At 40.4% G+C, this 23,416-nt stretch overlaps 1 protein-coding gene across 2 annotated transcripts in view; it reads right to left on the bottom strand.

Annotated features, from left to right (window-relative positions):
* Positions 1–23,416, bottom strand: part of Rasgrf2 (Ras protein specific guanine nucleotide releasing factor 2) — a 237,870-nt gene that overhangs the window by 91,995 nt on the left and 122,459 nt on the right. Inside the window, exons 13-17 of one of the 2 annotated variants that reach the window (XM_047556829.1) lie at positions 19,885–19,967; positions 15,399–15,647; positions 14,173–14,561; positions 9,423–9,551; positions 6,615–6,704 (exon numbers count right to left, since the gene is read on the bottom strand). In XM_047556829.1, coding sequence (XP_047412785.1) covers positions 6,615–6,704; positions 9,423–9,551; positions 14,173–14,561; positions 15,399–15,647; positions 19,885–19,967 — 940 coding nt within the window. The remainder of the gene's footprint in view (positions 1–6,614; positions 6,705–9,422; positions 9,552–14,172; positions 14,562–15,398; positions 15,648–19,884; positions 19,968–23,416) is intronic. The other variant, XM_047556830.1, reaches the window with a different exon arrangement.

The raw sequence follows: 23,416 nt of genomic DNA, 5'->3' as shown, positions 1-23,416 counted from the left end.
GATCACATCTAGACAATCGACTAGTTCAACTCTCTGGCTTCAGTCATGAGAAATCCAGATGGAGAGAGATGAAGTCAGTTGTCCACAGAGATTCAGATAGGACTCACTTTGCTCTCCTTACATCTAGCACACCAGCCTTTGCCTGATTCTACACCTAAAACACCAAATACATAAAATAATACCACACTGTGGAATGAAATCTATGTGTAGTACTAGACTGGTAGGAGAGCATATTAGGTTGACCCAACCATTTTAACCATGTGCTTCAGCCAAAGTAATTGAATAATTATAAAATTCATCTACCTTCAAATCTATTATGGAATTTGGAAACAACCTAATTTTAGCCTTAACTGACTCAGTAAAATATTCATATATATGTGTATATTTATTCACATGTAGTCATACACATGTATGTGTGTGTATATATACACTCATCTAGTGCCTCATCTAGTCCTGTAGTTTTCCAACTTGGGTCCACATTAGCGTCACTTGTAAAACTTTTAAAAAATCCTGATTCCTGATTTGTCTCCCAGGCCAATCAATCAGAATCTCTGGGTATGGGGACCAGGTATCAGTATTTTAAAAAAACTGGTCCAAGCCCAACTTACAACAAACTCAGATCTACTACTCACTACACAAGCCATGACTGGTTTAATAGAAGAAAATACAGACTATAAATCAACTACTTTACAAGTACCAAGCAATCAACAATAAAAGGTTCACTACTTCTCTAAGCAATTGTAACTGTGCCATTAATTTTCCTATAAGTGCATTCAACCAATCCTCTACTTTGCTAATTTACTTTTACTTTCATAGAACTGTAAACTATATAATCTGCTTACAAAGAAGAGTTGCTTATAGTACCTCCACTGCCATTATTTCTACTGCCATAAAAATAACCCACGTCACACGTTCATACTTCATTTTAGATCATTTCATAAACTGTAATTAATGCTGTAGCTTCAGGTTTATAGTAAGTACTATGATGTGCCCTGATATATTTATTCATTGAATTTGCATTTCTATTCATATCATAACTATATCCAAACTGCACCTGCAAGTTCCCTGTATCAGCAGTCATCTGAAATGCACACATCTTAATTTCCACTTTATGCAGAGCTCTAAAATTTGAGCAGATGCCAGCAAATACATTTCAACCAATGTGGTGGCACACAAGAACCCCACCAATTGTCCTTTGTTCCAATCTTACAGAGTTAAAGCCACACCACAGAAAAGGAGGCTTGTTTGACAGCAGAGGAGAAAATCAGAGTGGTAATATGCACAGTGTTATGCTGTACTCACCACTACCACAAACTAACACAACTAGTCTCCACAAGGATCCGTATATTATTAAAACCTGGTCAACAGATCATTTTTAATTGATGACATGCTACTGTTTCCCTTATACCATTTGCCTTTGGATGAACTTAGCAGACAGACTTCTAATGACTAGTTGATGATCATCCATACCTCCAGCTCCATTACCCAATGTACAAAATTGCCTGTAGCTATTGTGATTCCAAGAATTATCTGAATCAGACTCAGTATTGGTCAGCTTTGGGTTACAAACACCAGAATCAATTAGCTTATAATGAGAAAAAGTTAACTTAGCTCATGATTCTGCATGTTCTGGTCCAAGATTGTGTTGCCTCATTGCTTTGGGTCTCTGAGGAGGGCACCAGATGGCAATGGGGAGGAGAGTGGCAGAGCAAGCCACTCGCTTACTCTGAGCCAAGAAGCAGAGAGACCAAAAGGACTGGTGGGGTCCACAATCCCTTTAGAGGGCCACCTATGACCTAAGTATCCCCCATAATGCCCCATCTCCCAACAGCAAGAACCAAACCTTTAACACCTAATTACCCATATTCAAATCACAGCAGACTCAAAAGTATATTTACCAGGAAATCAATGAAGCTTAGGTTTCAGGACCTCTCAATTTGTATGGGGCTCTTCCAAAATCCTGAAAGGTGCCCTAAAGGTTAACATCTGTAATTTCCTATTCTTGCATAAGCATTAAGCCCACAGATTCTGAATCCACCTGTAACTGGGCCTAATATAGCTTGGAGATTAGAATAGTACCTCTTTTGGAAAGGAAGAAATGCCTAGTTTAGTGGATATGTCTATAATATGAAATCAGTCCTTATTAACTCATAGTATGAAGCTTTAGCAGTTTGGTTAGTGCCTTCTGACTGGTAGCAAACATTCAAGGTGACCCCAGGTTTCAGGCCCTGGCCTGTCTCAAGACCTTTCCAGTCCTGTGTGTGAGGAAAATCTTACATCTCATCAAGAATGAGGCAGCAAGTTTTATTTAGAAGTCCCTGCTCTTGCTCAGCTCAGGGCTATGGGTATCCAGAGAAGTGGGATTAATCCCAAGAGACACTCAGAAGCCGCTTGCTGACCTGCAGTGACTGATATCCCTTCCCAGGTCATTTGAAGAAATATGCAAAATTCTTTTGCCTTAGGAAAAATACAACAATAACATCCAGTGATTTAAAACACTCCAGCACAGTAAATACAAAGGCAGGTACAGGTTTTTCTTTTCTGCACTGAATCTACTTTTTTACAAGGTGTGAGGATCCATTCATTGATTCATTAATTCATTTAATATATATTTAATGATCATTTACTGTGTGTACAATACTATTCTAGATATTGGGAAGACTGTGGGAAATAAAATGAACAAAAATCCTTGCCCTTGTGGGTCGTATGTTCTGTTGGAGAAATAGAAGCAAGCAAGATAATTTAGTAAAATATATAGCATGCCCAATAGTGAAAAGTACTGAGGAAAGAAAACAAAGATAGGCTGTATGTAGGGAGCTGAAACTAATCATGAAACCCAAAACAATGACACTTGTGCGCCTGTGATGTGTGTCAGAAGAACATGACAAACAGGCAGAAGTAATATGGAAAGCGTAATGCTATAATCCTGAGTACTGGCCCTCCATCTACATAAAAAGTCATCAGGATCTCCCCAAAAGGTTGCCACCTTCACAGAAAGCATATGTTTCTGGATAGAAAACGTAGACTAAGGTAAGCAAAGGTGGCATGATGCGGAAGAGAGCATTCTATGCATTTTTGAAAAGGATTGGCTCTATACCCTAAAAAAATAAAAAAAAAAAAATAAAGACAAAAAGAAAAAAACGCAGACTTTTCCAGTGCATGTAGAAATTAGGCAGACTCCACTCCTGGTGGTGCAGCAGGTGATCCTAAACAGATTCACAAATAAACAGAGCCACTGTACACAAATAAAATCATTTCCCCTGGCTCCAGAGTCAAGCAGGAGCCTCTGGTCTGGCTTCATGGTAAAGAAAATGTTCTCCCCAACCTCTTGCTAAATTTGAAAATCTTTTTAATGCAATAAGAAAGCCTTCCAAACAGTAACTAAAGGGAAATGGCTTACCACACAATGTCTGGAGTGAATGTTTGAAAGCATAATTCTTAATGATCAGTTAAAACTCAGGGTTGCCAGTGCTGTCTATTTTGATGGAGGTGGAGAGGGTTGGAGCTAGAACAGGATTAAAACAGGAAGAACCTGCAGAGGAACCTGCAACATGGAAACTCACCCTGTGACCCCCATGGCTTGGGCGGGCAGGGCCTTGTTTCCTGTGAGGGTCCAGGACACGGCAGAGCTGTGCCACCAGGTGTGCCAGCCCAGTAGATAGGAAGACTATGAGGCTGATGACAGCACTGGACACCAACCTTCTTCCTTCTCCCTGTGCAACTCACCAGGTTCCAGGGTGCATTAGGTCTGCAATCCTTGATTCAGAGAGTAGATACAAAGTCCACTTGGGGAACTGGCTTTTATGTAACACTCTTTCCCTTTGAATATCTGTGTGGGCACCTGGGTCCTGCCTTACCCTGGGCAACACCATGCTCTCCCTGGCCAGCTAATGTGACCAGACCACCTTTGTAGCACTTCCCTGGGTCTACTCTGAGTCCTGTTCTTCAGGACCAGTAAAACAAGAGTTCTGTCCAGTTCTTCCAAGCGGGTGAAATCAGCTGTGGGATCAGCTCTGCTGGGTGGCTGTGCACCAGGAACACACTGGTCCTTCTGCAAAAGAGATCCCCTTTCTTACCATGGCAGGAGGAAATCAAGTCACGTGCAACTCGCTGCCTTTACAGCAGAGCCACGGGCACTGTCAAATCCAATCCCTTGCTGCTTTTACTTCTAAAATCGAATCATGTGGCTCCAACTGCATGACTGGCAACATTAATAGCACTCTAAGGACAGAGCAGTCAGCTTACCCAGGATTCAGGCTGCCTTGCACAGAGCAAGATGGCTATGATACCTTAGCAAATCTGGGGAACCTCGCAGTGGGCAACTAATTGAAGAGCATCTTCCTAAGGCTACTCCAGCTGCAGGGCAGAAGGAGAACAGAAGGCAGCAGAAGCAGCAGGCATTCAGAAAGACTTGACTGTTTAGGTTCTGTTTTAGTCAGCTTTTTTTTTTTGCTGCTATGACTAAAAGATCTGATCAGCACAATTATAGAGGAGGGAAGATTTATTTGAGGGCTCAAGGTTTCAGAGGTCTTAGTCCATAGAAGGCCGGCTCCATTCCTCAGGGCTCAAGGTGAGGCAGAACATCATGGCAGAGGAGTGTGGCAGAGGGAGGCAGCTCACACCATCAGGAAGCAGGGAGACTCCACTCCCCATAGCCACACCCCAATTCCAATCTACTCCAGTCACACCCTACCACTTCAAATAATTCCATCTGGAATTAATTCACTGATTGAGTTAAGACTTTTACCACCCACCCATTCCTTTCTCCTCTGAACCTTCCTGCATTGTCATACATGTAAGCTTTTGGGGAACACCTCACATTCAAACCTGACAGGTTCCTTTTCCCTTTAGATGCAATGTGCATGGACCAGTCAGAAAGTCATTCTCTATAGCTCATTAGAATGGTGATCTTCACCACAATCTCAAATGAAAAGGGACCTTCCCCACTTAGCCGCCAATAAATGAGGACGTGGGCTCATCTCAAATTAGATCAAAAACTATTTTCCCTCACTGCCTACATTTAAATTAGGAGACCTGTGAGTATGCTCTTGTACTTCACTTTGGCCAAAGACAGACGAGTTTGTGAGAATGGAAGACAGGAAAAGTCTTCAAAAATCACAACTGACAACTTATTCTGATGAAAGTGTAGTAGAGTCCCCTATTATTTCACCAGAAAAAAAGTTGGTTATTATAGAATGTAATCAACAATAAAAGTCACTGGATTGACAAGATATCAATTATACAAGATAATCACTTTGCTGTCTTCAAGAATATTTGGGGCAAAGAATATCCCAATTTGCTTGACTATATTTCATGAAATATGTTGGCAAAGTATTCAAGAAGTAGAAAGTGGTAAATCTGAAAACTTTCTATTTAGATGGAATATATAAAATTAGTATGGTAGTTTGTGTTCATTATGAACATCCTTCTTTTTTCTTCAATTTCAAATAAATCAAACATAATCTCTTCTAGTTTCTGTTGGAATATAGGTTCATAGGCTTTGGAAAAGAATTCTTCTGTGGTAGGTGAAATCACTAAGGAGCAAAATATGCCACCTCTCATGAGTCCACACAGCATGACAGAAACCCACAGGTTTAGTACAGGTGAAAACAGGTCTGTTTAAACCATTTACAGATTCACTTTAACGTAATGTCCTCCTTGCCTATGAGAGAAGAGGACAGTGATAATGAACTTAATTTTCATCTACTATTTTCATCAACCCTGTACTTTTATTTTAAGTGCCTCTTCTTTACCCTGAACATTAACTGACAGCAATTCAGAAGGAATCGTGGAGCCAGAGGAAATGAGCCGTTGAGTCAGCTCAAGCACAGCTCCCCAATCCGTAAGCCTCCCCTCCCACTTTGCACAGGTTTTCAGCATCGGACTCAGTTAAAATGCAAGATGTTCTCAGTTACTTGACTAAAAAGGTTGAAGAACACCATAAAACAACGGGGGAGTAGTAACATATCCTTCTGCTATACAGGAATTCTCAGAAGTGTGGCCCACCAACCACCCGTGTGACGCTCACTTGAAGATGCTTGTTTATTTATGTATTTGTTCAATTTTGTTGTATATATGTATAGGGTACAACATGATGTTTTGATATGGGTATGCATTATGAAATAAGTAAATCAAGCCAATTAACACATCTATCACTCACCTTTTCCTGGTGATAGCATTTAAAATCTAATCGCAATTTTCAAATATGCAGTCCCTAATTATTAACTGTATTCACCACACTGTAAAGTAGATCCCTAGAAATCACTCTTCCTTTCTACCTGAGACTCCGTGAGCTTTGTACATTTCCCCACTTGGCTGGCACCATACCCCAGTCGCTGGTAACCATATTCTGCTCTCTGCCCTGTGAGTTTGACTTCTTTAGATTCCACATGTGCATGAGATCATGCAGTGCTGTCTCTGTGCCTGGTTTAGTTCATTTAACACCAGTTCTCCAGGCTCCTCCATGTCATCACAAAACACGGGATTTCTGAAGGTGCTTATTTAAGTGAGTCTTAACCCAGACACACTGACACAGAGTAGGAACTGCAGGATCCTGGCAGTCAGGGGCCACTGATTTAACATAAATTGCCACACAAATTGCGCCCCCTACTCACCTGGTGGACTCCCGTGTCCTGCTGCAGCAGTGGCAATTGCAAAAGCGGATGCTGGCGAAACAGAGCAGTGGGTATTGTCAGCTGTCTGTCCTGGTTATTTTAAAAGAAAGGAAAAGGAAAGGTGAAGCAGGTGGACACTATTCTGTAATGGAAAACCTCATTTTTACACCTACCCTGGATGAAGGGTTGGGCCCAAAGCCCTGTACTGACCCTACTAGTAGGTGAATAGCAGTACTGTGTATCAGCAATTCCACTCTAGGTGCATAACCAAGAGAGAGAAACACATATATCCACACAAAAACTTGTGCAAGATCCATAACAACATTATTCATAGTAGCCAAAAATATAAACAACCAAGCATCCATCAACTGACAGATAGGTAAACCAAAAGAAAATATGACTGAGTCATGACAAGGGAATGAATTTCTGATATGTGCTACAACATTAACGAATCCACAAAACAGAATTCTGAGTGAAAGAAGCCAATCGCAAAGGGTTCTGTATTGTGTGATTTCCTTTATATTAAATGTCCAGAACAGATGAGTCCATACAGAAAGTAGATTCATGGTTGCCAGGGAGACAGGAATAAAGAATGGGTGCTGATGGATCCAGGGTTTCTCTTTGGTTGATGAAAACGTTTTGTACTTAAACAGTGGTTACGGTTGCCTAACCCTGTGAATACACAAAAATACTAAACTATCTACTTTTAGGGGTGAATTTTATGGGATGTGAATTATATCTCAATAAAGAAATATTTTTAAGATTCTACATCATTTATGGATAGGATTTCCTTTCCAAAACACCTTTAAACATAGGGAAGTGGAGTGGGACTGGGGCTCAGTGATAAGAGTGCTTGCCTAGCACGTGTGAGGCACTGGGTTCCATCCTCAGCACCACACGTGTGCGTGCATACATACATACATACATAAAAGTTTTTAAAATGCCTATTAAAAAAAAGTAGGGAAGTGGTAAGTGCAGCCTTTCCAGAGTTGCAAGGTGACCTGAGCAGCCCTCACAGCCCCTGTACTTCCAAGTCTGTTTTGATAGTGTTGACCCAAGCTTGCCATTTTTCCTCCCTTCCGCTTTCAGTGGAAACACTCTGCTATGATTCTGGCCTGAAGAATTTTTATTAGTTTGATCCTGAACTTTTACAGGCATGCTTTAAATACAGAAATAAAGAAGCAAATCACTGTCTAATGTAAGCACAAAATCAGGCAGTAAGTAGATAGGTGAAGAGGTAAAATATTGGCTAGACAGTGAGGAAACAGGTGATCCTGTCTCCCATTCAGATCTATCACATTATCACAGATTGCAGCCTCCTCCCTATATTCCTGTCTATGTAATTCAGTCATATTGGGGAAGAAACAAAGGGCTTAGTTAGCAGGGTATGGATGGTGCATGCCTGTAATCCCAGAAATTTGGGAGGCTGAGGCAGGAGGATGGCAAGTTTGAGGCCAGCCTCAGCAACTTAGAGAGAACCTGTCTCAGTGGTAGAGCATTCATGGGTTCAATTCCCCAAACATTCCAAGGGGGGGCGGTGCTCAGTTAATCCAAAAAAAGGATGATAATTTCAAATAATCCTAAGGTAAATTAAAAATTTGTGAATATAAACACATGAAAAGAATATAAAACAGCTCTCATAATAGTAGCAAAGTGAATAGCATTTACCTCTTGCTTTGGTAGAGTCTTGCTACCACGGGCTTTGATCACAAATCGTTCTATGTTGCAATGAACCCAAGGAACCTGTCCTACATGGCAATGATTAAGAAGCTGCCAAAGTCTGGATTGACCAGGGTTCTAAGAAGAGTCTAACTCAGTCTAACTCTAATGTGGCTAACTCCATGGTAGTCCCATGACATGCCAGGAAGGTCTAGCTTGTCACCTACATTTACAGAAACACCTCAATGGCAGTGATCTGTAACTGACCAGGAGCCTGAAAATCCCAGAGGCTATTCTCCATCAAGGCAAATCTTCTGACAATAGCCTATCCCTGACCCTTCTAGTTGCTCTTGGAACCAGCTTCCACCAGTGGTTAAGGCCACAAATGAAATGCCCATTTGGAGCCAGGCACTTGAAGCATGAATATGAAAGTAAAAAAAAAATACCTCTGCATTTTACTTGAGTTACTTGCAGTGAATCTTGTTTCCTAATTGTATAATTTTCTCTTCTGACTTGAAATAATTGGATTAAGAGAATGAAACATTTCAAAACAACTGTTAGATATATTTATTTGAGCAGTGAGTAAGGAAAACAGGAAAATGAAAGATTTCTACCTTTTTCTCTGATTTTTGAAATTATGGGATCATGCTTCACAAATTTCATAACTGTATATAAATAAAACATACCAGTTTTTGCCTCTAGCAATAACGATGGGATCCCCTATAAGTGAACCTTATTTTAGATGAAATAGTGTTATTAATAAAGTTTCCCAAAATTGTGATATTCCAGATGAGCCTCTTTATTTAGACTACATTTGAACTTATGGTAAGGAATCAGAATCTGGCCACGTCTTGGTAAAACGGCACTGATATTTCTTAACTAGTCATTATCTAAGGCAGGCCTTTCAATTCACATTATTCCACACAAAATGCAAAGCAATCATGAGAACAAACAGATATCCATTAGTCTGAAGATACATTCTCTAGTCATTTATTTTACCACTCTCCTGTCCTACAGTAACATTATTTGTTTCCAATTAATTTTTACAACTGATACTAAAATGTATTGGGGGAGTAAAACAGTAAGGCAAAGGAAAGATTCAGAAGCCAGAAGTCACTTTTCTATTTGAGTGCCTTTCTGAGCTCTTACCTCCAGGCTGGCGATAGCGGAGGTGCCGGGGAGTTGAGGGGGACCTACAAGGTGAAAGTTCCGTGGCATCTGCTGCCGGGGAGCTTTCTGCTCCCGCTCGATCCACCGGGGCGGACTCCAGGACTGCTGCTGAAAACACACAGCAGAAAGGTCAACAAGGAGGCCATGAATTCCAGAGTTTCTTGTTAGTATCATGCATGCAAATGCAAAAGTTCATTATGGATAAAGAGCATTTCTTACTAGTCTACATTTTAAAGGACTTTAGTGTTAAATCAGGGCCTTCTTCCCAGTGGAATGCTAATAACACTAATACTAAATACTAATACATGGATCTTCTCTAATGGTGTCCTTCTGGCCTTGTTGAGCCTTGCTGAGCCTGACTGACCTTGGCCAGTCCCTTCCATCCAATGCAATAAGAGATGTTAAAAAGAACAGGGGTGTGTGTGGCAGATCAGCTGCTCTCCAGCATGTTCTGGCTTTCTTGGAGTGGAGAAAAAGGGTCTTTTTCAGATTATAAACCAGAATGGGATTAAAATTAGGACTTCACTACTTCTTTGCCTTGGTCACCCCTTAGGTAACCAAAATTTAGATTTCTAGCAATATGCCTGGGGGCTCTTAGGGATCTAAAGTTGAACTGTCCAAAATGGTAGCACCAACCAAATAAAACTATGTAATTTATATTAACTAAAATTAAAGTAAAATTTCAGTTGCTCACGTGGACTAGCCACATTCAATGCTAAGTAACCACCTGTGGCTAGTGACTACACTATTGGACAGCGCAGGTATAGACCTTTTCCATCCTCCCAGAAAGTTCTACTGGGTAGCTCTGAGCTATAGCTACAGATCAACTAGAAGCAGGTGGAAATTTTTTTAAGTGCACCGTTGAGCCTCTTTCTGCAGCTAATATTTCAAGAATAAAAGTCCCATCATTCTAGGGTCACACTTAGCCTACTGCTAATAACATTTCTTTACCCCTTCCACTGGTTTGTTGACTATAACTGTGTATATTCTTCCAAGGAAATATATTTACCAAAAAATTAATAAAGGTCTAACAATTCTTCCGTTTCTTTTTTTCTTAGGCTGTTCATTAACTCCCACTGATAGAAGCTAAGTTTCACCTCCATTCATTTTCATTACCCTGGTCAGTAGAACTACTTCTCTTTTCATCCCATTCAAGATTTCACGAACAAACTGTACAAAATCCCTAATGACTTCAGATAAAGCCATTTTTACACTTGCATGTAATTTACTCCCTTAGAAATATGGCCACAATTTCAATCTTTTGCAACTCAAAGGAGCTGGGGAAGGGAAATGGTTAGAATCTTTCCTTGAATGACATAATTATAGTAAAGCTGGCAACGATGCAAGATGCAGACAAAAAAAAATCAGTGCTTAGCTGTTAGTTTTATTATTTTTCTAAATAGCTCCATCAAAACTCAGTAATGGAAGGCATCTGCTCTGTAAGAGCAGGCAGAATACCAAATGCATGTCCTTGGTCTGATCCAACCATCCATTCATTCTCAGGCCAATGAGAAAATCTTTAGTCAGCAATATGCTGAACCCAAAAAACTTGCCAGAGAGACAACCAAAAGAACCCCAATGTCCTGAAAAAGCAGGAAAGCAGAGAATAACACTACTAGCTAATAGACCTACAGGGAGAAGGAACCATGCTAGCATGGGGTGGTGAAGCATTTCCTTCTGGTGTGTTCACTTTCAATCAAGTTCCATGCAAACAGCTTTGCCTGCAGGATGAGTGGGCAGATGTGAGCTCCAAACAAATGCTAAAATCAGGAGCACGTTCAGCCCACAGGCAGGCAATTTTCAAACTGAGAACACAGAGACAGACACTGGTGCAGTGGGTTATGCAGCCCCATGTGGGCAGACCAGTTGCTCAGCCGCGGTCTGAGCATACACCGGGCTGTGTGGTGCCCTTTGGCTCTCCTTTCTTGCCTGCCATTGGTTTTTCATTGAGAATCCATCATTGGGTGGAATTTGAGTCAGGCTCTTTAGAAACACCTGGGGTAGAAGAAGGAGATGAATGCCTGGTATTAGGAAGGTAGGGCAACTAGTGAATGTTGGGTGAACCTACAACAGATTTGGGAACTAGGTTTGGGGAAATCTAAATTGTATTATTTTTTAACCTAAATTGTTTATTACCTGTTTCATTTTGAGGGAAAATTGCTAGTGCTCTGCTTTCCCTTCATGCTATTTCAAGTTCTCTTGCCAGAAAATATTACAATGCTGGCATTATCATTTGTGACAATGAAACTTAACAAAGCATTCTTCAAATTAGCATTCTTCAAAGTGCATGATCTGACTGACTAGGGGGAGAGCAAAGAGACCTACGGACTTGGTATGGACCAGTGGGAAAGTAGATATCACACAATGAGATTGGACAGGGCTGAATCCTGAAATGAAGAGCAGAAAATGTATAAACTCTTGGCATAGGATTCTTATTCAAGTTTGCCAACTTTTAACTGTTAACATTATGCAGAGCACTTGCAAACATCTTTCAAATTAAAGACAGATCAGTGTGTCACCCTTTTCTTTGCCAATTGGAATTTTCAGGATTAGACAGCAGGGTTAACAGAGCAGCACTTGGGAATGCCACAGACATCCACGCGTGCACACACACACAGAGAACTTTCAGACATGCTGAAGAGGTCATCCATGACTTCCCTAAAGCCATTCATGACCATATTGCCCTTATGTCAATGCAGAATAGAAGAAAAGACTGAGTCTATGATTCCTTTGTTTACCTATTGAGGAGAATGCCAAAAATCTACCATAATCCCAGTCTTAATTCTAAGCTTTTTTTTTAACTCAGTGTTTTCTTTACCACGTCTTAATAGCAAGAAAAGATGTGCCTATACAACCCATCTATTCCTGGTTTTGATGTGAATTGTATAATTGATTACATTCCTATTTTTATTTGGTTACTTGAGAAGCTCAGAGCCAAACTTAGGGGTGTTCCAGTGGCTGCTGAGGACCACTAGCCAAACCTCTGTCCTAAGCCCAGCCCCAGGAGCTATCTCACCACAGCCTCAGAGCCACTAACATCTGACACCAAAGTGCTCCCCTAACTCAAGAGAACATGAGGATCCACATTTACCTCCAGATTTTTCCTTCTCTTTATTGCAATCCTATAAAGGAGGGGAAAGACCTTCCCAGGCCACACAGCCCCAGGGCAAGGTCCAGTAAGTCATTCCCTCATGGTGGTGCCCAAGCCCTGGTGCTGCATGGAGCACCAAACACTCTTATCGGCTTGCCATCATCTCACCAGTTCGGAGAAGAATCCATGGTGATTTTGCTGAAGCTTGTTGTTCTAATGACTTTTTAATTATCTTCCCCTTTTCCTCCTCCTTAGTTGCTAACTTGTCAAGTTAAAGAATTTCTTGTTAAAAAGAGTGCTACTGTTGATGATGACAACCACTCCAGTTAAAATTCCATTAAACACTTCACTCGGGAGGCTTGCTTAAATGATCCAAGTGAGAAAGCACATAGATGCTTCCAGCAGGTAGAAAGGCAAGGGTCCATCTGGTGATCCTCCTTGAAATCTGGACACTTAATCTGATTCATTACCTAATTTTTATGTTATCAATCAATAAATCAGATATTGTACAGTGAGAAAAAAAAGCTCTTTGCTAATTTGGCTGTGAAACAATGTTTTGATATGCATCACAGAAACACTGAATTTTAAAAGCAATAAGGATCGCCTCCTCCAACCCCTATGTATACCAAGCTGAGGAGGACATGGTGAGCACACAGGACCCTGAATTAGTTCCCTGAGTGTTTTACTTCATTCACTCATTAACAAAAATTTACCCCCTGCCAGGCACTGGCCTAGGCACTGAGGAAACGGAGGTGAACCAGACAGACAAGACTGCAGAGTTCATGGAGCGTATGTGGGGAAAGGCTGCCCAGGCAGTGACAAGAACACATGCAAAGGCCTGGGGCCGAATGACAAGATGTTCCTAAGACACAAAAGGGAAATCAATGTGACTGAAGCTGAGAAGATGATGGAGCTTGGCAAGCGTACGGATTGGAGAGGGAGAGAACACTGAAGTCTCATAGGATCTGAAAGCCTTGGAGGAAAAATGTACTTTATTCTAAGAGCAATGGAATGCCATTAGAGAATTTAAGCAAGAAACCATGTGCTCTAATCCAGATTTTATAAAACCAGTTTGGCCGTGTCAAGGATAAACAAAACCATCTTTGCTTTGATTTTTCTCCCTATACCTATACTATGGTATGGTATGCCCTCTTGACAAGATTGAAGCCATCTTAGTGCTTCCAGTCTAGGTCATGCTCAGCAGGAAAAAGCTGGGAGCAATACAGGAGCTGAGGGCAGAAATGGAGGCAAAGGAGATGCTGAGGCCGAAGGTCAAGGATGTGGGTGCCCAAAATCTGCCTCTCCACAAAGTATCATGGTAGGCTCTTTAGCCAACCAGTCTTACACCAAATTCCAAGAACTTTCCACTAATATCACCCAGATGTACTATTCCTCCCTTGACAACTGCCTACAGCTAGCCTTTGGCTATAGGGAATGAGGAAAACTAACTCTGCTCCTGGTTCCACAGGGCTAAAGGAAGCTACAGGAATGTTCTCTTCTAACTAGCCATTGTATCCATTCTACTCTATGCGGAAGTAGGAGTGCTATAAAGAAAGGGAGGGAAGGTTCCAGAAGGAATGGTGCGGAAGCAGGTGGCAGCAAAGGTGGGTGTGATCATGTCGATGTGCTGGGTAATACCTCTTTGAATACTTCGTTTTAGCTTGTTACACAGATCCACGCGGGGGTTATCTACATTCTCTTCTACAGATCCCGGGCTTTGCTCTGGAGAAGAGAGGCCTCTGCTAAGATCCAACGGTACTTTACCAGTGTGCGGCGGTGGGGATGCTGCGGGGCTATGGGTGGTGGTGGGACTGCTGGACGACGAGGACGTGGTCAGGTCCAAGGCTCCTATCCTTGAGTTCAAGGGAGAAGTCAAGGACAGCTTTCTGGCCCTCACTGGGGAGGATGTTCTGGACACTGCCAGTGGTGGTGGGGAAGAGAATTTGCGACACAAACGTGGGGATTTTCCATCCACCAAATGTTCACCTCTGTTGTTTTGACTGGTAGCAAAAAACAATTCCAGTGACCTGAAAACAATAGAAACCCTGTTAACAGGTTGCAGTCTCGTGATGATGACATCCCAGCAGTCACCCAAGAACACGCTCCCTACATTTAAAGACCACGATATCATTACACTGCTACCACTGCATTTTCCTTCATCTAAATGTCACATGTGTGCCACGCACCTGTCAAAGGAACTCAGACACCTTTTAGTCCCTGTCTAACCCTCACTACTAAACTGAGGTTGCAAAGACCAGCAGCTGGTGTCTGGGGAGCTTATCGAACTTCAGGCTCCCGCTAGATGCACTGAGTCACCTGTAACTTAATAAGACATTCCCTCCAGCTGATTCTTAAGTATATTAAATTATGAAAAGTACTTTGTAAAAAAATAGAATGGTCTAAAATAATAGACTGCTTCTGAAAAATCCAGAAGCAAAAAAAGGCCACTTGAGACTTCAGGGTTTTCAACTTCTTCTCTGGGGAACCCTGTGTGTGACCTTTATTTACCACCTTCCACTGGGGCAGGGAATATGGTGAGTTCAAGAGCAAGCCAGCGCTGGGTGTGGTTGCACACACCTGCAATCCTAGAGCTTGGGAGGCTCAGACAGGAAGATCTCGAGTTCAAAGCCAGCCTCAGCAAAAGCGAGGCACTAAGCAGCTCAGTGAGAACCTGTCTCTAAATAAAATACAAAGTAGGTCTGGGGATGTGTCTCAGTGGTTGAGTAACCCTGAGCTCCATTCCTGAGCTCAATCCCTGGTACCAAAAAAAAAAACCAAAAAACAAAAAACAAAAACCTAGCCAGTGCCCCAGGAGCTGCTCTGAAGATCTGGACCCAGGAATCAGGAGGTCAAACCCTGCCTACCTGACGGGGATGGAGGTGAAAGGCCTCTTGTATATATCAGAGAGCTTCGCCAGCACCACAGTGGCCGTGGTGAAAATGCGATAGGTGTGCAGGAAGGTGTTGAGGAAATCGATGCTCAGAAACCGCAAATCAGTCAGGCGCTCCAAGAGGCGCTCCACGCTGGCATAGCGGATCTGGGGCACTTTGCAGGAGTTGAGTGTTTTACTGAAGCAAATGTCAGTGTCATCCTTATGAAGACGGGCATCAGACCTATGTGCAAAGCAGGGACATGTTAACCAAACCAGGAGAAGGCTTCCCCCTTGGCCACTGAGTCCTCCAGCATTTACAAACTCGCTTCCGACTGCATTCAAAAGAAGATGGACAGATATACGTGCTGACAAGACACGTGTGCATAAAGGCAGGCTACGAAGACATCTGGTATGCTGAGGAATATTTTATGCCATTATAATTTAGGAAGGCCAGAATTCATTGTGAAGGATGTAATGATAATTCATTTCACTCTGTGGTTTCCTTCTCTTTCTAGTTCAACCATATTTTATTAGGAAAATGAAAAATCCTCTTAAGGAGGGGGAAAGCATCTCTTATACCCTAAAAAACAGAATATCATAAGTATGCTTAAAAAAATAGCAGTTGACAGCCCCCCCACACACACTGAGGAGGAAAAGACATAGTTATTACTGCTACTTAACAATATAACTACTACATTAATATATAATATATGCTTTGGCATTTGGCCTTCTAATTGACTCTTTAATTTATCAACTCTACCTTTGTTCTTTGTATTAACTTATTACTGTCTTATCTTAATTATTTCCTTCCTACACTTTCCTACAGGTTAGTCTCTCATACTTTTCCTAACTTCTTGAATTGAAAGCCTAATTCGTTCATTTCATGATTCCTGTCTTATTAATGTGTTTAAAATTTCAGAATACAATTTAATCCATAAAGTATAAGTGACATGTTATGTTTTTGTGATGTTTTTAATATTTCTCAGTATTAATAAAAATGTTTTCATTTAAAAAATAGTGTCTGAGACAGATTCCGCTAAACAATACCTACCACTGCCACCCTGCCATCTGCTGCTTCTACTGTTCTGTGGAACCTCCCACCTGGCCACCCCCCATTCCTCACCCTAGGGCACTGCACTGGCAGCCTCTCTAGGTGGACCATGAAGACTGCCAGTAGCCATCACTTCCCCTTCTGAGGTCCCTTGTTCCCCTTCATTGCAGCATGGTAACAGGCAATCGGTAAAATCCTGGATTTCACCATTTAATTAAAGGATATGCTATAGCACCAGTGACTTTCAGTGAGCCAACTGCTTGCTAAGAATCAGTTAGCTTGTTGTGAGCACTTTTAATTAGCCCTTTTGGCACTTCAAGGGAGGTTAAATTATATATTTATTTCCTTTGACTAGAAAGGAATCAATAGCTTTCTTAGCTTGCTTCTGGAAACTTCCCAGTCCCAAGTATACTCAGTGCAGGTGGAAATGCTTCTTCTGAAGGCCTGAAAGAGCATTTTAAATGACCAGCTTACTCCTGCTGAGGAACTGTTGGCCTGTTAGCGTTAGTCATATTATTGATCTTAGAAATATACAAGTGCATTTTTTTGAGATTGTTGAAAACAGTGGCTTTTTCTGCCACTCATGATGTGACCCTTAATCAAGTTTATTTTTCTGGTTCTTAATGTTCTCATTTGTAAAAAGTCCTGAGTGATTTTTATGAATCCATCAATTGATTTAATGACATAACCAATTTTTCTCCCATTATTTTCTACCTACAACCTCAATTTTCCAAGAAAGTTGAAGTCAAATATTATTTTAAACAAAAAAGACCTTAGTTAGATATCATTTAAAGGGCTACTTTCACCTAACAAGTGTCATGATTTTGCATTCTAATCATAGTTTTGAGCTTTTCATCTTTTGATTATAATTAGTTTATTCTAAACACTAGTAGAAAAAAATATGTTGCCACAAGCATGAAATTAAATTAAACTAATCACACCATTGTCCTTCAAAATTGTGATTGTTTTCATTTTAAGTAAAGAAATTAAATATTATGAAATTACTTACTTTTCCTTTATTATACTGAACTGGATCTTACTTTATTTCCCAAAGGACAATCAAGAAAGACAGAATGCATTACTTTAGTCTCCCAGGATCATAGCAACTCCTTTTTGGTAAACACAAAAGCAACAGCAAGAGATCAAAGCCAAATCATTTATTATAATTGGTAAGTTTTAAAAGGAAGTAAGTAAGTGCTTAGAAAGTGCTGCCTTGTCAATAACGAGACATGGTTACAAGAGCATAATTTTTCTTTTAACTCTGACACATTTTTTTTCATGGCTTGTAGCCAGGGAGACAGATGCACACAGGGAGGCAGAAATACAGAGTTTAGGGTAGAATGGAGATGGCAAAATCATACTTCTTCCTCTGACTGAGGACAAGCAGGCTCAAAGAAGCTGGGAGAACTAGAAAGAATAAATACACAAAACTTAACTCTGCCTGAGGAATACACCTCGAATAGTGCGGACATCTTAGCTTTAACAGAAAATCCCTGTAGCCCAAGAGACAGGATCCTGTCCAAGCAGGAGAGCAGCTCCAACTTGTTTAAGTAGCACCTCTACATACTTCAAGGTAGAAAATCTTGGTCTATATGAAAGTGGTGATGCAAATGGACATGGATGCTGGTAAAACTGCTGGGGTGGGTGCAAAAGCCACAACTGGTCAGGTACAAAACTAAAGTTTTCTTCTTCCTCCCCCTTCTCCTTCTTCATCACCATCATCGCCGTTCTATCATTTTGCAGTGCTGGGCCTCATGCATGCCAGACAAATCCTCTAGCACTGAGTGACACCCCCAGCCCTTTTTTGTTATTTATTTTTTTTTAAGTTGCCCAGGCTGATCTCAAACCTGTGATCCTCCTGCCTCAGCCTCCCACTCAAGTAACTGGGATTACAGGTGTGCACCACCACACCTGACAGTATTCATTATTAGTATCAACAAAACATATATACAGTGGATGTGCAGCAGCTCTAGGGCTAGGGGCTTATAATTATGCTATGCTGTCTGACTCACACATCTGTCTCAAAGGCAGCTGGACTTTCATGGCTGTCTAACCTTCAAACAATATTTTTCATAAAGAACAAAAATTTTATATATCATTTTGTAAAAAATTAAAATTAGAATTCTGTAGTAAAAAAAAAAATTGAAAAGAAAATCTTAACCTAATGCTGAGAATCCAAAATTTAGGCCATGATTCGAACTTTCTGTCTTAATAGTCCCTACTTGTTCTTAATCTTAGCATTGCACATTTTTAAATAATTGGTGTTTTAAAAAATACTAAATCAAAAACTTCTAAAATTGTACGCAAAAGGAACTTTCGCCCTAGAGTTTTAAAATGGCCCTTCCCAAAATATTTTGATTTGACTAATAATTTAAAATTACATCATTCCTTAATTGAATGATATTTTTCTGTACTACTAGTATTATGTACTCTACCTTCATCTGAGGCAACAAATTCTCCAACTTGTACCACAGGGATCAGGCTAACTGTAGTTAATACCTGTCAGAAGAGGAAAGTTATCCTTCCAAAGTTAATGTTAGATACTGTCTCAGCATAAACAAGTCAGATCTCAAAATATTCACATAAGAAGGCAAGGAAGACAAACATGTTCTTAGCTTCAAAAAAACTTTTGTTTTACAAGATATAACCAAATTGCTTTTTAAATGCACTTTACTCTTGGAATGGGAAAGCAAATAATCACAAAAATGAGAGTAAGGAACAATTTGGTCCTCTTCGAAATACTCCCAAAAACAGTTTCTGAATTTGAAAACAAAATAGTATATGGAGTCAAAAATGTTAATACAAAGAGTTCTAGCACATAGTTATTGATGTAACTTCTCAGTTTAAACTATAGTGTTCTTAGGGATTCCTTTAAGATATAGGACTTGCTTTGCTGAGACACTTACAGAGTAGGATGGCACCCAATGCCAATAGCCTCTGGGCCAAAGCAGATATAGGCAAGGGCAGAAGGTACCATGGCCAAGTCATTTGATTTATAGGAGGTGTGTTGGAAGTTTAAATGTATCTCAACAGCCAAACCTGAATAATATGATTCCTGCCCATTTGGGGGATGCCATGGAAGTCAGCCACACCTTGGTTTACCTTAGACACATCTGGCTGTCATTACTTCGATATTTTATATTAAACTTGAACATTTTGATAGGATTTTGTCCTGAAGGAAGGACTGTGTAACAGTATGAAAAACAATTTTTCTGTGCTATAAGCCAATAAACTACAAATCTGAAAAACCATTTTGCTAGTCTTCCGTACTATTTATAATGGCATAACATAAATTATCACATGACTGTCAGGAAACATTCTCGATAAGAAGCAGAATCCTAGTGAAATGACTATTTTATTCAAGGTTTTACATTCTCTGCCAATTTGATCTTGATTAAAATGTGAGGGAAAAGATTATTGCACTTACTTAATCATATGTGGCACAGTAACTTTGGAATTTTCTTCAAATACTATAGTCATTAAACCATTACATCGTATATTGTCCACACACTGTGAAATTAAAAAATAGGCAATTAAAACCCACATGAAAATCTAGACAGATCTTACATTCTCAGAAGTACAATTTTCTCATCTGTATATGTCACACACATACACACACACACACACACACACACACACACACACCCCAGCAGCAGCAACAGCAGGTAATTATTATACATTGATCAACAGATTCAATATCCATATACCAAAGCCAAGCATCAACCAAACGCCTGATAAATACTGTGAATAGGTGCAAGAGCTATATTTTCTCAGTGTGTTTCCCAGCAGTTCTGACAATAATGTCACATCATAACAAGTCTCTGGTAATTCCAAAATGACTTGGGTGGTTTATACCTTCTGATGGATCGTGATGGTTCCTGCTAAATTCACTTTCTGCCACCATCAAAGTATGGAGTAGTCAGATTAGAAATGGTGCCTTCCTTGGATGGAAGTCATCTTGTCTCACCAGCCAGCTCTGTGCCCACTTCTCAGGTATCTTTTTGCCAATAAATTACCACATTTTTCTAGTTTGTCTAGCAGTTTCTATTGGCACCATGTTGGGTTGGTGAGGGGGCAGTGTGTAATTTCTACTGTTTCTGGCATGCTTAAAGCCCTGTAACATCTTTTTTCTAAGGGGAAAAATCAGGAACTTTTGCTAATTTTCTGTCTTCTTTATATCTATGCCCAATCAATTTTATAATTTTCCTCTGTGATGACTTTGAGTTAGAGAAGGATTTGTTTTGAATTATAAATATTCCCTTTGAACAAAATAGGAAAATGAAAAAAAATGTAAACAATTTTTAAAATGAGAAATTGCTTCTAGTCACTAGGATACCATGTAGTGCTTTGTGATTGCAATTCAGTGGTACAAAGAAGCTGATTGCAATGTTACCTCATGTAGGTCCTGATTTCAGGACATTCTATCCAATGTCCAAAAAAAGAGTAAATGTGTACTAGAATATCACTGGGGTTCCCTGTCTTGTCAGTTTCTTTAGTCAAGTAACCATTTTGATATTTACTTTTCCTTAAAATTTATTTTCCTCATCTCTTATGCTAGTGTTTCAAAACTACTAGGTATAAACGATAGAATTAAATATTTTAAAGTCCCCTTTAATATATTTCCTTAAACTACAGTCTCTAGAAATAATTTTGAGTAATGTTTTTATATAAATAATTATGGTTGATGAGCATGGTGGTGAACTCTGTAATCCAGCCTACTCAGGAGGCTGAGGCAGTAAGATCTCAAGTTTGAGGTCAGGTTGGGCAGCTTATTGAGACCCTGTCTCAAAATAAAAAGGAATGGAGAGGTAGCCCAGTGGCAGAGCACTTGTCTAGCATATGCAAAGCCCTGGTTTCAATTCCTAGCACCTCTAAAATTAAATAAATAATTAATTAATTAATTTGATTAGATGTGCTTATATGTGAATTTATACCCCATCTTATTACCACAAAAACACATAAAATAAGACAAATGTCAAGATAGGTGAGATCACAGGGAATCTGGAAAACAGTAGGATGAAGCCTGGACTGGAACCACACACATTCTTTATGCTGGGAACACTTAGTATAAGTGGGCCTCAAAATTAGCTGGACTATGGGGCAGGCAACACAAAGAGGAACATGATTAGCTACAAGATTCACAGTTTAGCAGAAGTTCAATTAATCCAAGTCTGAGACCAGAGGGGAAAAAAATCTCATGGATTCTCATAAAGAAAATATTCAGAGATGGGGTTGTGACTCAGTGCTGGAGCACTTGCCTAGTGAGTGTGAGGCACTGGGTTCCATCCTCAGCACCACATAAAAATAGAGAAATAAAATTTTCAGAAAAGAAAATATTCAGTAATGTGGTAAACGAGGTCCTCAATAATGTCTTTAAAGTAACTACAAGATTCACCAAAACCATTTTTTGTAACCTCCCTCAACATTTCTTGAAATGTGAAATTCCAAATGAATATCCCTAGTGGTGGGCCCCAGAGGACGTGATCCAGAGCCCAATCCTTCCTCGGCTGGTCTGGTTCTAAGGACAGTTTCATACTCTCCAGAAAAGGGCCCACACTGTCTTCTGCAGCCTGGATAAAGGATGCTTCACTCCTCCTAGTTCATGGAAGTCTTGAGAGCAGGACGTTGGAAATGGTATTCTCCCCAAAGTACTGAAAGTACAATCACGTAGTCAGTTTTCCACCAGTGAGCCAAGCTGCCAGGAGATGGGTATCCTCAGGTCTGAAAAAAGGCCACACCGCCTGTATGTAAGAGCACTCAGTCAGGGCCTGAAGAAAACATACATCAGTGACCCCCCTGTACAGTGGCAACAGACAGAAGAGACGAGGCTGGTGCCTGAGTCTATCATGGAGAGAGAGCATGGGAGGGCTGAAGAAGTGAGCTCTGGACTAGGGTTGTAGCTCTGTGGCAGAGTGCTTGCCTACAACGTGCAAGACACTGGGTTCAAGCCTCAGCACCACATAAAAATAAATAGATAAAATAAAGTGTTGTGTCCATCTATAACTAAAAATCTTTAAAAAAAAAAAAAGGGGGGGGTGGCTCTGAGAAAGAGAATCTGGAATTTGGAAGACGGGAAGACACTGAGAGTTTCTAAACACCTGTCTGATTTTGAAAGATCTAAACTGGTCTTGTGGAGATAGTCATTGGAAAAGGGGAGGAATTTGGATTCTCAGAGCAATATTCTGAGTCAATAAATGCTTCCCATGAGGCAGATCATGGGAATAAAGAGGAAGGGGTAGAGATGAATACTTTGAAGAAAGAAATAACAAAAACTGATGAGTTACTGAATAAAACCAAGAGAAGGTGGGAAAAGGTAAAAACCAAAGATGACCACTGCTCTAAGGCAATTTTAAATTTTTCAGAAAGTAATATACTTAAAAGTAATAAAATATGGCCAGCTGTCTTTTGAATGACACAGAGTTTAACCAAAACCAGTCTCTCTTTTGAATTCTCAAAAGCACCAAGAGGATGCATTCATGATATGGCAGAAGATATTGTCTTACATTTGCATTTATTAAGGATTTTTGTGACTGACACTGAGTTAGTGTGGGGAGATTGGGGGGAAGAATAGAGGAAGGAGCTTTGAAGATAAATAAAGGAAGTCATTTCAAATTCACTTTTCTATTCCCAGTGGGAAAAAAGTAGACTAACATTTCTGTTCTTATGAAGCTATGTAGTATGGTTGGGTAATGGAGGAAAAGGTTTTATGGGAAAAGAGGTTGTATATAGACAGGGAATGAAGGAAGGGTTACTTCATCCCAGGACCTTCCCGCCTACGCCTTCAACTTCTTTCTACCCTCAGTGTCTCCAGGACACAATGCGGGTGCCACTTGGGCAATGCACACAGAAACTGGATAAGCGGAGAGGTGGTGTTTGGTGAGACAATGTTCCTTCAATTCCCCTTGATGTTCAAAGCCAATGGCATAATCACAAATAGTCCTAGGGCAACTACACAAGCA

This window comes from Sciurus carolinensis, chromosome 6 (genome assembly GCF_902686445.1).
Source record: "Sciurus carolinensis chromosome 6, mSciCar1.2, whole genome shotgun sequence".
Lineage (NCBI taxonomy): Eukaryota > Metazoa > Chordata > Mammalia > Rodentia > Sciuridae > Sciurus > Sciurus carolinensis.
This window is presented reverse-complemented; position numbering and strand designations above follow the sequence as displayed.